Here is a 15274-nt window from a genome sequence, read left to right as displayed (position 1 = left end):
CTTAGCTCTCAGCTCTGAAGAAAATGTGCTTTTCAAGAATGCCTTAGTCTCTGAAGTCCCTGACAATGTAAAGTGCATATGATGAGAGTAATAAAAAAGTGCTTTATTAAATGCAGACTCACGGAATCCTCACAGCAACTATATGAGGTAGTATATTTTACCAGTTTACATGTGGGGAAACTGAGGCACTGGAAAAGTTATATAACTTGCTCAAGTGCTATATGAATGATACAGAACAATTCCCTAGTCACCTTGATCTCTATAGGTATTCAGGTGGACCACAATCTAGTTTATTTTCCTAGATGTCAGTGACTATTTGATAAATATTATGGAACAGAGTAGAGAAACCAATTCTGACTTATTTAGGGCTGGTATACTTTAGTGGAGTTTCATGAAGCCAATAAAATTAATGACAACTTAGGCTTCTCTCGAGTTAGACCAGGCAGCCAGGCAGTCATTGAGATGTTGCAGTCCTTCAGAGTTTGTAGTCCTTGAGTAGGTATATTTTAAAGCACATTCCATTTCTAGATATTTGTTCTACGCTTGTAAAAGTGCACAAAAATAGATGTACACAATTATTTTGAAGTTATTTCTAATGGAAAGCTGGAAAAAACCTAATGTCCATCATCACTAGGGGATTAGTTAATTTGTAATAGGTATATCTGTGCGACGGAATGCTATATAAAAAATAATCAAGGAGAACTTTGTATGCTGATATAAAAAGATGTTCGAGTAATGTGTGAAAAAATATCTAGTATGACCCTGTATTTGTAAAAAGTATGCGTATTACATATGTGTGCTCATGTATTTATATACATGTAGAAAAAAATTGGAAGAATGTATGAAAGGAATTGTTATTTCTGATGGGAATTGTGGGAACTTTTCATTCTGTATCCATAAGTACTATTTCATTTGTTTTTCCATGAGCATGTAAATTTTATAATGTTAATAAAATAAAGCTTAATAGCTTATAGTAACTATCAGCAGTGTAGCAGCCACCACTAGCTTGGTTTTCTTTTTCTTTTTTTTTTTTTTTTTAAGATTTTATTTATTTATTTTTAGGGAGGGAAGGGAGAGAGAGAGAGGGAGAGAGAGAGAGAAAGAGAGAAACAGAAACATCAATGTGCTGTTGCTGGGGGTTATGGCCTGCAACCCAGGAATGTACCCTGGCTGGGAATCGAACCTGGGACACTTTGGTTCCCAGTCCGCGCTCAATCCACTGAGCTACGCCAGCCAGGGCTGGTTTTCTAGTTCAATTAGAATCTCACGGAAGGGGCCTGGGATTCTGTATCCCAAAAGTTGAAGTGGTTTCACTGGAGCAGAAAAAGAGGACCTTGTGCACAAATATACAGACTTTAGATTAAGGTGAAATTACCATAGAGAGTACATTAAAGCAATAAGACTACTTTGAATAATAGGCTGAGCTAATAATAAATATAAAAATTTGGAGATGATAAATGATTTTCTAGGAAATTATTATGTATTTTAGAGATAGAAAGCCTGGTTTATACCAAATAACATTGAATAACGTGGAGACACATGTCAAAGATGTACATGTCCACCCTGTGTTATAGGCAAATTCTTAACACATTTTTGAGGAACATATAATTGCTAATCTATTTAAAGTATTTCAGACCAGAGAGGGAAAAAAAGAAAGCCTGCTAGTTGTGTTTACAAAGCCAACATAACACCAATTCCAAACCTTCCAGATATAGGTTTTTTGTTTGTTTTGTTTTTTAAACTTAATCATTTTAAAATTCTGGTTAAAATTGTATAAGTATTTTGTTTTTAAAGTAATACAGCATGACTAAATGGAATTCATTTCAGGCAGGGATCAAAGATTGGTTCGATGTTAGGAAATCTATTAGTAGAATTATTAACATTAATAGACCAAAGGAAAAAAGTATGATCTTCTAGTTTTCTGCCCAAATATACACGAAGTAAAATTAACACCTATTTGTGGTTTTTGAAGATAAAAAACAAAAACAAAACTCCTAGAATAGGGGAACTTCTGAGTAGTTACTTAATATGATAAAGATATTACAGAGTGTTTATGTCACTATCATGCTTAGCGATAAAACACTAGAAGTTGTCTTGTTAAAGTTAGGAATATGACTATAAATAAATTGCCATCCCAGTTAAAACCTCAGTTTATTTTTATACATGATTCAAAGGATTTATTTGGAAGAATAATATGAGAATAGCCTTGAAAATTCTAAAGAAAAAAAATTGAGAGCTAGACTAACCTTATCAGATATTTAAATATTATAAAGCTAAAGTAATTTAAAAAACAGGTCTACGTTAGCTATACAGAACAGTGTAAAATAGTGAGCCACAGATACTTGTAAGTTTGAGTGGTTTTTCAAGTTAACTGGAGATGAGATGAGAAACAGGCACTCTCATGTTGAAAGTGGGAGAATAAATTTCAGTGGCCTTTTTGAAAGGCAATTGGTGATGGCAGTTATATTTTCAAATATACAAATACTTCAGTCCTGCAGTTTTGCCTTTAGAAATTTTTTCCAGATATTTCTTCAGTGACACATTTTATCTAATTCACAAGATTGTAATGATAAATCAGACTTTTTGATTCTGAAATCTCTTGATTTAATCAGAGATTATTTTGTAAATTGTATGTCACAGCTCCGTTCCTCCTTCCTCCCCTTTCCCCCCAAAATTTATGTATGTATGTATTTATTTATTTATTTACTTATTTATGTATTAGAGAGCCGGGAAGGGAGGGAGGGAGAAAGAGAAGGAGAAACATTGATTGGTTGCCTCTCACATGCGATGCGTACAGGAAACCTAACCTACAGCCTAGGGATGTGCCCTGACCAGGAATTGAACCTGCAACCTTTCACTTTGCAGGAGACACCCAACCAACTGAGCTGCATAGGCCAGGGCCCTGCTTTCTTTTGCTCTCAAGAGCTTGTGGCCTCTCCAGTTGGTGTAGCTTGGAGAGATAATCAGTGAGACACATGGCTGATTTGGGCCACAGTGAGTTTTTTAGCTGGTGCAGCCAGAGCAGTTGTAGAGAAATAACTGCAAATACTGCCCTTCGAGCTATTTTCCTCTCCCTTCTCAAACTTTTTCTTTGTCTTTTGAAAAACTTTATTCTGTTTAATTTTTTATCCATTACCCTTTGTTCCCCTTGTACTCAAATTTCTTTTCATGCTTCCTAGGGTGGAATTTTGGCATACAAACTCTTAAAATTTTGTCATGGGTGATGCAGTAGACTGGTAGTGTGCTTCCTTGCTCTCCCAACCACCCTGGAAGGACTTTTGTGTTTGGAATAAAAAGACCTGGTTTCTAGTGTCAGCTCTTCCCCTGACTAGTTCTGAGATTTAGGGAGAAGCAATATTACCTTCCCAAACTTTCTTTCAAAACCAAGCATCTTAACCTGTTTACTACCTGTCTTTCCACTTAAATTCCTCCTGTTCATTCCTTAACTCATTGCAAACTGTATTTTACCCTGCCACACCTCTACTCAAGCAGCAAAAACCTCCTGATTACAAAATACAGAGTACACTTCCTCCGTTGTTTATTTGGTCCTACTATTTCTCTTTTTTATAAGTTATTTATCAGTTTTCTGAGCAAATGATAATATATTTTTTGGTAGCACCGCAATAACTACAGACTCATGTAGTGAAAACAGAAAAATCCCGTAATCTCAGCACCCAGACAGTAAATACTGGCATATTCATTGCCATTTGTATGTATATAAATGAAATTGGAATTAGATTTATACATTACCTTTTTAAATAACATTAATTCTATAAGCAGTTAGTTTTAGGGGCTGTATAGTTTTCTTATATGGTTATTCCATAGTTTATTTTCTCTGTTTTGTTCTTGTGATAAGTTTACTCGGCATCTCCTTTTGGTACTTTCCTCCTGCCTTTTCCATAGACTTCTTTGTGCCCTTTAGGTTTTGGTGTTCTCTGGCGTCTCCTTTCACTGCTCTGGGCTTGCAGGTAATCTCCCTTCCTGCCCCAGGTTCAGTCATCACTTGTGTCTGCTTCCCAAGTATGGAGCCCGTTTCCACAGCTCACTCCCTTCTGGACACTCCCTCTGCATTTCTAACCGTTCCCTGGGTGTCTCTCCCTGAGTGTCCCACAGGCCCCTGAAACGGATGTAACAAGGCTAAATAAACCATATGTTTCCTTTTAGGTTCTCCCTTTATCTAACATATACCTACCATATTTTAGATGCTTTGCTTTACAAACAAAAACATCTAAGATGCGTGATGATTTCTTAAGGGATGTCAAGTGGGCAGAAGAGTATAGTGGATAAGGACAGTAATCCTAACAAAATGCCTATGCAGCCTACGAGGCTGTGTGCCCTTCCTTTCCTAAGTCTCTCGTCCTCCTTTTCCTCATAGCTCCCTGAATGTAAACCTGCCTCTTTATCCTCCTTGGCTTTTTAAACATTTTAAAATAAATTTATATAATGTTTATTGATTTTAGGGAGAAAGGGAGGGAGGGATTGAGGAAAATTGAGGGGGGGGGGGAGAGAACATGCGTGCGTGAGAAGAAAAAGCATCATTTGGTTGCCTCCCATTCACACCCCGACCTGAGATTGAACCCACAGCCTAAATATGTGCCCTGATTGGGAATTGAACCCCCAACCTTTTGGTGTACCGAAAATAAGAAAAAGCCCTACCCTTAATCTCCCTTAACAAAATTATTGATAGAATTTTTATATATCTGGTTATTTTCAAATTTGTATTTATGTGGTTCAGATGTGTCCTTTTTTCCACTTCATACATGATTTTATGATTTTTACTTTAAATGGCTGCAAGATAATCTGTCAGTTGCATGGCCCTGTTGTACGAACAGTGTTTGTGAAGAAGTGTGGATGGTATATTATTTCTAAAAGTACGACTCCTATAAAAAAGTTACTCTAATAAAATAAAATTGCTTATCACATTGATTTTAGTAAGTAGGAGAACAATAACCTACTCATTTAAGGTCAGTGCCTTTTTGTTTTCAAACAAACCTGAGACTTGAGGAAGTAGGTCATCAAGTTGAGAGTAGTATGTCAGCTATGTATTTTCGGAGAAGTTATCAACAGAAGTTACATAATTACTGTCATAAATCTTATATTACACTGTGTTCTTTTACAGATTATGGAGCTTTGTGGTGCAACAAGACTTGGTTATTTTGGAAGAAGTCAGTTCTATATTGCTTTGAAACTTGTAGCTGTGGCCCAGTCTGGTTTCCCTTTAAGAGTGGAAAGTATTAATACAGGTAAATATGGGATACATTAGTAACTGAAACAAAACTAGACTTCTGATCACAAATGAAGTAAATTCATTACAAATGTTGAGTCTTTCTGATATGATGGTGGCATTTGTGACCTTGAGTAAAGTGTCCTGACTTTATTCTCACTGCCATACTTTTTAAAATTTGTGATTATTCAAAAACATTTATCTTAAATATTATGGCATATATGTACTTCATACATACTTAATTATATAAAACAAAATGGTGATTTTTATAGCATAAATTTATTAAGAATTGCTTAGAATATAGGTAAATAATTTTATCAAGGTAAGTGGTGAATTTCAGTGACCTTCATATATGCTTTCTTTATATTTTTTTCTAACTAAGTATAAAGCAACATTATACTTTGTTTTCTTGTTTGTGAAGATTATGAAAAGTGTCATATAGAATTAGAAAGTATTAGTTAAACAGAACTTTCTGATTGATAGACAATATTAAAATATTGGCAGACTAAAACCTAGTTAACAGATATCTAACTGCCTTGTAAGTATCACCTAGAATAATTAGTTTTTCTGTTATTTGGACGTGTGTTGATATTAAAGTAGATGGACACTTTAAGCACTTAAATGCAGGGAGTTTTATAGTTTTCATAGGGAAAAAGGGAAAGAGAAACTGCATTATCTCTAATACAGTAGTTTTCAGTACCAGTTTAGTTTATTAGCTGGATGTTTCATTGTGGACCTCTGGTTTGCCACACATCGCTCTTCTAGTGTTGAGAATTTACATTCTTTTCAGGTAGTTTGAATTCTTCACATACATATTGAATAACTTTGATCTCCCCCTTAGTGTGGAGATTCTCAGGAGCCATGCCGGTAGTCATAGTGGAGGGAAGCACATTTTCTTCCAAAAAATGGTTCTGCTGCTGTATTATTCTGATCTAAAAGTATGAGTTATGACTGACCTGCAGAAAAGATTTTTATTTTTCACTAAAAATTGAATGTAGAGTGTCTGCCTATAGGAGTGAAATAAACCAGACTAAAATTCATAGATTGAGCAGTTTATATTGTATCCTTGGTAGGTGAACAGTAAAATAGTTTCAGGAATTTCTGCCATGAAAATGTCTAGATTGATCTAGTCTGAAACTTGGTGACATACTCTGTGTTTTACTTGGAACTCTAACATCTTACTTTAGAGAATCAGTGTTGAGTAGAAACAGCCTAGGCTTTGTGGTCAGACCGACCTGGATTTAGGTTTTGTCAGTTATTGTTAGTGACTGGCATCTTGGAGTCTCAGTTTCTATACATGTAAAGTAGGGACTTTGCAAATTTATAATGGTTATGAGATGAGTTAAATATAAAGTGCAAATATAGGACTAGACATGCAATGGGCATTTAATATAGCTGTTGTTATAACCTCTAAGAAGGACAATGTGGTGTTGCTGTTTCTATTTCTTTCCAGGCTATACTCTCCCTTAATCTAAGGGAGACGGTGGTCTAAATTTCATAATGATAGACATTTTATGCCTGTTGTTTCTATATCAGTTTTTATAAAATTCTTTCTCATATCTAATTCATCTCAATTTCAGTTTTTAATGTGTACATCATTTTTTAATTTAAAGTAATAATTATTTTCACCATTAACAGTAAAGGACCTCCCTCTGCCAAGATTTATTGCTTCAAAGAATGAACAGGAATCTCGCCATGCAGCCTCATATTCTTCAGATTCTGAAAATCAAGGGTCTTACTCTGGTGTGATTCCTCCACCACCTGGAAGGGGGCAGGTGAAAAAAGGATCCGTGAGCCACGACGCCGTCCAGCCTCGCACCTCTGCAGATCAGCAGGTAGTCACACGCATGTCAGTATTATCAGCTGACATCCTGTGTAGATGCTTACAGGAAAACTTTACTGAGCGCCTTAATAATGAACATGCTACCTTGAAATTAAAATTTAAAAATAATAATAATACTCATTCTAGGAACCTGCATCTCCAGTAGTTTCTCCACAGCAGTCACCACCAGCTTCTCCGCACACATGGAGGAAGCACAGCCGACATCCCAGTGGAGGAAACAGTGAGAGGCCTCTTGCCGGACCTGGGCCGTTTTGGTCTCCCTTTGGTGAAGCACAATCAGGTATTTAGAAGTTCTAGGGGTAACATGCATTGATTAAAGGTGCAGATAGAAGGAAACTTGATAACATTTCTTTAAGAGTTGCCTCCAAGACAGTTTCTAATTATAAGTTAAATGCCTTAAATAGAAACAAAAACCAACTGTGAAAATTTGTAAGTAGATGGATCGCTTTGAATAGTGGTAATTGCTTTTACTTATATCTACGATGCTTAGAAAAAAAATTATAGATACCAGATTGTCTGAAGGTGAAATGAGTATAAATAATTATTTCCCAGGATATTAGGTATATACTGTATTAGTTTCAGTATTGACAAGGAAACCTCAATAACAATTTAATAGATTAAAATGAGATAATTTTAAATTGACAGAAAAGATTTTATTTTTAGAAAATAATATTCTTTAAAGTTAGAGTTTGAAAGAATACTTACATAATGTGTGTGTGTGGTGAGTTTACAATAAAAAGCCTGGTAACTTTTTTTCTTTAAAAGTGAGTCAGCATGTTTACCCTTTCTGCTTGTAGGTTCTTCTGCTGGTGATGCAGTATGGTCTGGGCATTCTCCACCTCCACCTCAAGAAAACTGGGTCAGTTTTGCAGATACTCCACCAACCAGTACTCTTTTACCCATGCATCCTGCTTCTGTCCAGGTGTGACATTTTATTGGTATTGCATTTTTATTTGCTTCATTCAGAGTATTGCTGCAGTCATTGTTTTTATATTTTGCTGTGCAAATTTTATGAACGCAAGTTAATTCTTTTATTTTTTAAAAAACAGAACTTAGCTCTGTGCCTTTTCTTCAAGTTTTCTTCAAGTCTGTTATCATTGAAATGTTTCGCTAAAAGTTCTGGCTGATTTTCTTTCTAATTCCTTAGTGAACTTTGGAAAGGTTTTGGCATCCAGGAATATATTTGCTTGGCTTTCTTAGCACATTTCCATAACTTTCTGTTGCTTACATATTGCTGTCATTCTACACATTTATATAATCATGGTCCAAAAACATTCAGTAACCTGGTTATAAATCTGTGGTTTGCTGATGAGTTTGTGAAGACTTCTTATCTTTTAAACATCCACAAAAAGTAAGTTTTACTTTCAAAAATAAGTAACCTAGCAGTCTTGGTCCATGTAATCATGTAGATAGATACTGTACTGAGGAAAAATTGTTTCATTACAGGACCAGACAACAGTACGAACTGTAGCATCAGCTACAACTGCCAATGAGATTCGTAGGCAATCCAGTAGTTATGATGATCCCTGGAAAATAACAGATGAACAAAGACAGTATTATGTAAACCAGTTTAAAACCATTCAGCCTGATCTAAATGGATTTATTCCAGGTGAGTTATTAAAAACAAATTCTTCTAGATGGGAACATTCAAAGTCTCAATTTCATAATATCAAAGACATGGTTCTATTGGTCAGAAATTATAAAAGATAATTAATTCTCAAATTGTCTAGAAAGAGCTTATAATCACTGGAAACCAAAAATATGCCATATATACATGTTAAGATCACCTTTTTTTTAGTGAAAAAGGTCTTAAGACATACACATGTTACTCTTGGATCTCTCCGTTCAGAATAATGCTAAATAACACTGTTTTAATATTTCAGGATCTGCAGCTAAAGAGTTTTTTACAAAATCAAAGCTTCCTATTCTTGAACTTTCTCATATTTGGTAAGTGTGGTATATATTATTGGGTAATGTGGGTTGTTTCAAAGGAGTTTCCTGCAGTTGTATTTTTTTTAACCTTAAAAAACAAGCTATTAGACTAACCTTTTCAAGAATGCTCTTAACTCAATATTGGTCTTAAAGTAGTCAGCTTCTCTCTCTTTAGAAATGAAATAAAGTGATATTGGTATAGCAGTTCTTTAAAAAGTGCTAAAGTCTTTAAGCTTTATTAACCGTCTCTTGTTGCTAGTATAATGCATGGAATAAAAGTTAGTTTGCTTATACATGTTTATGTTTATTTGAACTTAAGCAAGTTTATTAAGTCCTATACTAGCCACGAGTTGGAGAACAGAGCTTAGCACCCATTTAAATACAGACTTAAGACTCTGGATAGTAGCTGTATGGTTAGAATTAGTCATTAAATTACAATCACTTATTACTTTTTAAAAACAATTATCAGACGTGGTCAGTGTCTCTCAGTTGGTTGGAGGGTCGTCCTGTAAACTGAAAGGTTACAGGTTACAGGTTCGATTCCCAGTCAGGGCACATACCTAGGTTGTGGGTTTGGTCCGCAGTTGGGGCACATATGAGAGGCAACTGATCAGCATTTCTTTCTTTCCCTTTCTCTCTCTCTGAAATTATTAAGCATGTCCTCGGGTGAGGATTAAAAAAAAAAACAAGATATCAGATAAACATAGGCATTGTTTCCACTTTATATCAATATGTTTATCAATATACTAAATTTTAATAGGACTTTTAGTAGCATAGTGCGCTATGGTAGGAGGTAGATAATGCTTAACACCAAAAATCAAGAACTAACAATCTATTCATGCTTTTTATAATTTAAGGTGATAAATACAAAAATGGTTGCACCTGCATCTAGGAAATGGCAGGATCAGAGGGCGGGGGTGCTCTCTTTTTGTGTCAAGCCTTGTAGTTGTATTGGGTGCTTTAAAGTACATGCATGTGTAGACCTTTTATAACAATAAGAACAAAGTTGTAGAAGATTTTATTGACTTGTTAAATAAACCTGACTTCAACTAAATCTGGTTTCTAAAAATACGTACGAGGTCTGTCCAGAAAAATGCTGCCATTGTTAATAAGGCTGGTTGGCCGGAGATCGATGTGGCCTAGCAGCCAAGAAGAGTAGACTGGAATGCTCACACATGAACAGTGATAACTTCACTGTACTAGTCAGTGGGGGCAGTAGACATCGTTGAGTGGGCATATGCACTGTGTGGCCATCGATTCAAAATGATGAGTGAGTAGAGCAACAAATCTGCATCAGATTTTGCATTAAGCTTGAACATTCCTCTGCAGAAACTATTCAGATGATTCAGAAAGCCGCAGCTATGGGTAACTGGTGATTGGCAGCTTCATTGTGATAGTGTGCCTGCTCATGCATCATATCTTATGCAGAGTTTTTTGGTGAAACATCAAATCACCAATGTGACTCAGCCCTGCTACAGCTCAGCTTTGGCACCCTGTGACTTCTTCCTTTTCCCAAACTAAAATCACCTTTCAGAGGGAGGAGATTTCAGACCCTCGATGAGATTCAGCAAAATATAAAGGGGCAGCTGATGGCGACTGGGAGAACTGTGTGAGATCACAAGGTGCCTACTTTGAAGGAGACTGAGGTGTCATTGTCCCACATACAATGTTTATTTATCTTCTGTAAATGTCTCTATTTTTCATATAACGTGGCTGGATACCTTCTGGACAGACCCCATATGTGTTAAAGGTTTTTGTTTTTTTTTTTTTTTTTGGCTGACCTTATTTTGGGGGTTCTTTTTCAGCATTTTATTATGACAATTTTAAGTGCATAGAAAAGTTGAAAGGATTATTCCTTAAACCACCCACATGCCTATCACCTATATCGTACAGTTAACAGTTTGCTACATTTGCTTTGTTACATATCTTCCCATCTATGGGATTTTTAAAGTTATTGATTGCACTTTTTCTGAGGAAGGGCTTCTCTCTTTTTTTGAGACATAAAGGGATCCGAAGAAGAATATGATTATATTCATGATAAGTTTGTCTTTTAGGGAACTCTCAGACTTTGATAAAGATGGAGCATTGACACTGGATGAGTTTTGTGCTGCTTTTCATCTGGTAGTTGCTAGGAAGAATGGCTATGACTTACCAGAAAAACTCCCTGAAAGTTTAATGCCCAAACTGATTGATTTGGAAGATTCAGCAGGTAAGATCCAGGAGCCTGAGGAGACCTGATTGCATGCCTTGATAAATAACACTTGGTTCTCAAAGCAAAATCAAGATATAGATGTTAAAACTTAGGTTAAGAACATAAACATTTCATCAGGAGCATGTAGATTTGCCAGTAGAATAAGATGTACAGCCTGGCCTCAGGTTAATGTTTTGTCTCTTTAATCAGCTTTAAACAAAGATAAAGAATATATGCCACAACTTTACTTGACACTTGTGACTTACTGAGATTTGAAGAGCATTTCACAGTGTCTTATTTTTCATCCTTTAATTGCATTTTATATTGTCTGAAGTGGCTAAAGTAGCCTGTCTTCATTATCAACATTTTTCCATTTCATGCATCTTAACTTGCTGAAGGGAAATGCCTGTTTGCTGCATGGTTGATCATGTTTACAAGAATGCTTTTATAAATGCTCATATTTACTGACAGCTTTATTTTAAAGGAAACAAGAATGTAAGGGGTAGAAAATGAGTACTTTAAAAAAATTCTGAATGACTAAAGGGAAATATAATGTTAAAGAGTCTAATTAAAATTAAATTAATTGTCTTTGGTTTTTCTATCTAAATTCTCTTTAGATATGATGGAAGGAACTTTATACTTTTAAAAGAGAAGTTAAAACAGAATTTGACTCTCAAAAGGGCATTCATCTATTAGGCAGCATCTCTTTGACCCAGAATTGCATATGATATGACTTTATTGCCTGAACTACATGTTAGGAATCTTTTTGACTATTACTGTCAAAAAGAAAATGGTCTCCTTAGAGTCAGGAATCTGAGTGTGCTTCTAGTTTTGCTAATAACTCCTGTGACCTTGGGCAAGTTCTAACCATTTACTATATTATTTCCTTTTTGTTTCTCCACCTGAAATGTGGATTCAATACCATTCACATTTCAGGACCTGAATTGTACACTGACTTTTTGTCAACCAATAAGTGGATTTAAAATTTTAGGGTTGGTTTTAGTTTTTTAGAAGCATCCTGTAAGAATCCTAGGATTTTCCTGATCATTTCAAGTAGTTATTAGGCATTAGCTAACATCTAACTTGAGCTAAAATGTTAGTATTTTGGGGGGGTAATTTTGCTCCAAAGTACTTTGATTTACCAAATTTTAAGAAATAAACAAAAAGAACAACTTTGGTTTATTCAGTAGTAGCCAAAAGGGAAGAAATTCTGATAGCTACAGAGTTGCTATGCAATTGATTTAGAAATTTGGCCCAATGTCTAGAGTTTTGCTATGACTTTAATCCTTTGAAAACCGGTACCATGTTAATAAGTCAAGCTTATTCTGTTACATGTCATTTTTTAGAGACTTGTCTGATTCTGTTATCTGTTGCATATAGGTTGGTAAATCTGGCTTTTGCATGTAGTCTTTTATAAAAGCTGTGTTTTTTTTGTAAATCTGCTGCCTGAATTTTAAGGTTGATGATTCAAGTAGAAGTTCTTTCCTGGGCGTATTTCTTTTTACTCCTGTTAGATCTTTTTAGTGAAGAGTCACTCTGATTTTTTTTTTTTGCCTGTGTGTATCTGTACAGTATTGTTCCAACTATAATTTTAAAGGTATCAGAGTCTCAAATAGTTTTTTCCCATTTCAACATAATCTATATAGTTTTCTGAATTTATTTAAACATTTGCCCACATGATATTAAATTCAGATCTGCTTTGCCTACTTACAAATGATAAATTTGGAATTTTGTTAATTTAGGGGTTGGGAAACTGATGAATCTTTTTTTTTCTCCCAGCTATCGCAAGCCTAAATTGTTATGACACAAAGATTTTTGTGTATGGAAATTGTCATGTGGCACTGGATCAGTCAAGATCTGTAAAAATCCTTTTAAATACCTGTGTTTTTAGAGATCACAGTTGAAAGGGAAATACCCAAGCAATATATTTTGCATGACCTGAAAATTTAACATAAATATTTCTTCTGTGGAGCTTTTCTGACTTAAAGACAAAAGTAGTTTCTGTCTTCTCTGATCTCTCCTATATGCTGTTTATTGTGGCATACGTCACACTGAATCTTGTTCTTTTTTTTTTTTCTGTTTCTGCCACTACACTCTGAGTTTCTTTTTTAAAAAGGGAACTATATCACATTCACTGTAATACACCCAAGATCTGGCACTCTGCCAGGCATGCGCTAAGTTGCTCAGTAAATAATGACTAAGTGGATCAATGCTAAATGTGTGCCATCTTTAAAATAGGATGTTTTTCTTGACATATTTCTATCTTTGAAAATACAGTCTTTTGTTACATGTTTGTGATATTGGGACAAACTGAAATATTCACTCCACAAGTATGTTTCTGTTTTTATAAGTTAATAACATGGGAAAATAGGTGGTGAAAGTGATGACTTACATTACAGTAGTTTGGAGAAATGAGCTAGGCTTTCTGGAGGCAGACATGTGAGTGGGATATATATGTTTTTTCCAAAATTATTTGAACAAGTTTATGGGATTAAGTAGCAGATAAAAATAAAATAGCTAAGGATCATAGGTACAAGTACTTAAATGGACCTGAATTAAAATTCTTAATATTTAACATTGGCACTAAAAGAAAGCATACAGAAATTCATTTGTGGAAACATCTTTCTGAAGCTGAATTCAAGAAAGAATGTTTATCTTCTAAGAGTGGTTATCTTTTTTTAATATATAGATATATAAATATAGATATATTATAAAAGTGACCTGCCAGCTTACCACAATACTGTAGCTTCAAGGAAAAAAACAGACATATTGAGATGCTTTGCATCTTAATCTCAGTCTCTGAAGAATCTTCTTTGTAGCATGATTGCAGTTATACACATACTGTATTTTATGGGATTATTGGATAAAATGTTTCTATGTTAAGCTAGAATAGAGGCCTTGGATGGGCAGTCAGAAGATTGATCTTGTTCATTATATCTCAGCAGCTAGTAGGGTGAAAATTAGTATATAAGTAGACATTTTTTTAATGACTAATTGGGTGAACTACTTGTTTTTTAAACTGTTTTCTGTCTTCACATCACAGTGCTCACATGAGCAACTCAGTGATATCTGGTTCAGGGCTCAAAGAGGGAAAGGAATGCACACTCCCCATTCCATCTCCTCCTTCCTGATCACTATTTATACAGTAAGTTTGAGCAGATTTTCATTGTTGACATGGTGCATAACACAGACCCTCAGACTCCTAGAAGTACTTCTAACATGGATGTTTTTAAAAGCCAGGATTTTTTAATGAATAGTTTACTATAAAAATGTATAGTGGATACTAGTTTGATGTGAGTTAATCACTGTTAAGAGTTTCTCTGTATTCAGAAAATTTTAACATGAAAGATTACACAGGTAACATATGCAGATATCTGTTTTAACACAAGTGTATTCACACTATACACCCTTGATTGTTTTTCCTACAATGTTGGACATCTTTGCACTTTGTCACCTGCAGGCTTGTTACCTTAATTTAACCAGTCTCTTCCTGATGGATTCTGAGGCAGTTTCTTGGCTTTACCTTTAAAACAGTGCCTCAGGGAGCATGCTTCTACCAAGAAACCACAATCTTTGTTTTTGAACAATTCACTCTCCAAGTGCCCTTAGTTGCAGAGGGAAAAATAATGAAAATATGCATTAATATTGGTCATTGACTTTCCAATTAAGGAATTACTTCCCAAGCCCCCCATACAAACACATGTACAATCTTAACATTAGAATTATTTAGCTCCAGATAGTTGGGTTTTATAGCTCACAAATCAGTACAAATGCAAATATTGGCAAAGATGCACCATTTAATGAAATTGGTCAAAATAATTGTTCTCAAATTCCTGGCAAAGACATTGGCAAATAAGTTTAGATAATATATGAGAAAACCTATACAAGGGGACACACTAGAGGCTTTTAAAGATTCTAGTTTAAATATCAGTGGATTAATAAGAGTCCTGGTTTAAATATCAGTGGATTAATAAGAGTCCTGGGGATACTTGATGACCCCTCTAGTTATATTGTGCAGAAGTGGCTTTTCTCTTTGCCTGTAGTGTTGTGGAAGTCAAAGGTGAAGGAAGGTTGTCTATCTTCC

At 35.1% G+C, this 15274-nt stretch overlaps 1 protein-coding gene across 5 annotated transcripts in view; it reads left to right on the top strand.

Moving 5' to 3' along the window:
- The window catches only part of REPS1 (RALBP1 associated Eps domain containing 1), a 78520-nt gene that overhangs the window by 33733 nt on the left and 29513 nt on the right, over positions 1–15274 (top strand). For 4 of the 5 annotated variants that reach the window (XM_036024785.1, XM_028508743.2, XM_028508742.2 and 1 more), the window contains exons 2-8: positions 5120–5243; positions 6863–7059; positions 7194–7347; positions 7865–7989; positions 8514–8676; positions 8951–9014; positions 11054–11208. In XM_036024785.1, the coding sequence (XP_035880678.1) occupies positions 5120–5243; positions 6863–7059; positions 7194–7347; positions 7865–7989; positions 8514–8676; positions 8951–9014; positions 11054–11208 (982 nt within the window). The remainder of the gene's footprint in view (positions 1–5119; positions 5244–6862; positions 7060–7193; positions 7348–7864; positions 7990–8513; positions 8677–8950; positions 9015–11053; positions 11209–15274) is intronic. The other variant, XM_036024784.1, reaches the window with a different exon arrangement.

This window comes from Phyllostomus discolor, chromosome 4, assembly GCF_004126475.2.
Source record: "Phyllostomus discolor isolate MPI-MPIP mPhyDis1 chromosome 4, mPhyDis1.pri.v3, whole genome shotgun sequence".
In the NCBI taxonomy this organism is placed as follows: Eukaryota; Metazoa; Chordata; class Mammalia; order Chiroptera; family Phyllostomidae; genus Phyllostomus; species Phyllostomus discolor.
This window is presented reverse-complemented; position numbering and strand designations above follow the sequence as displayed.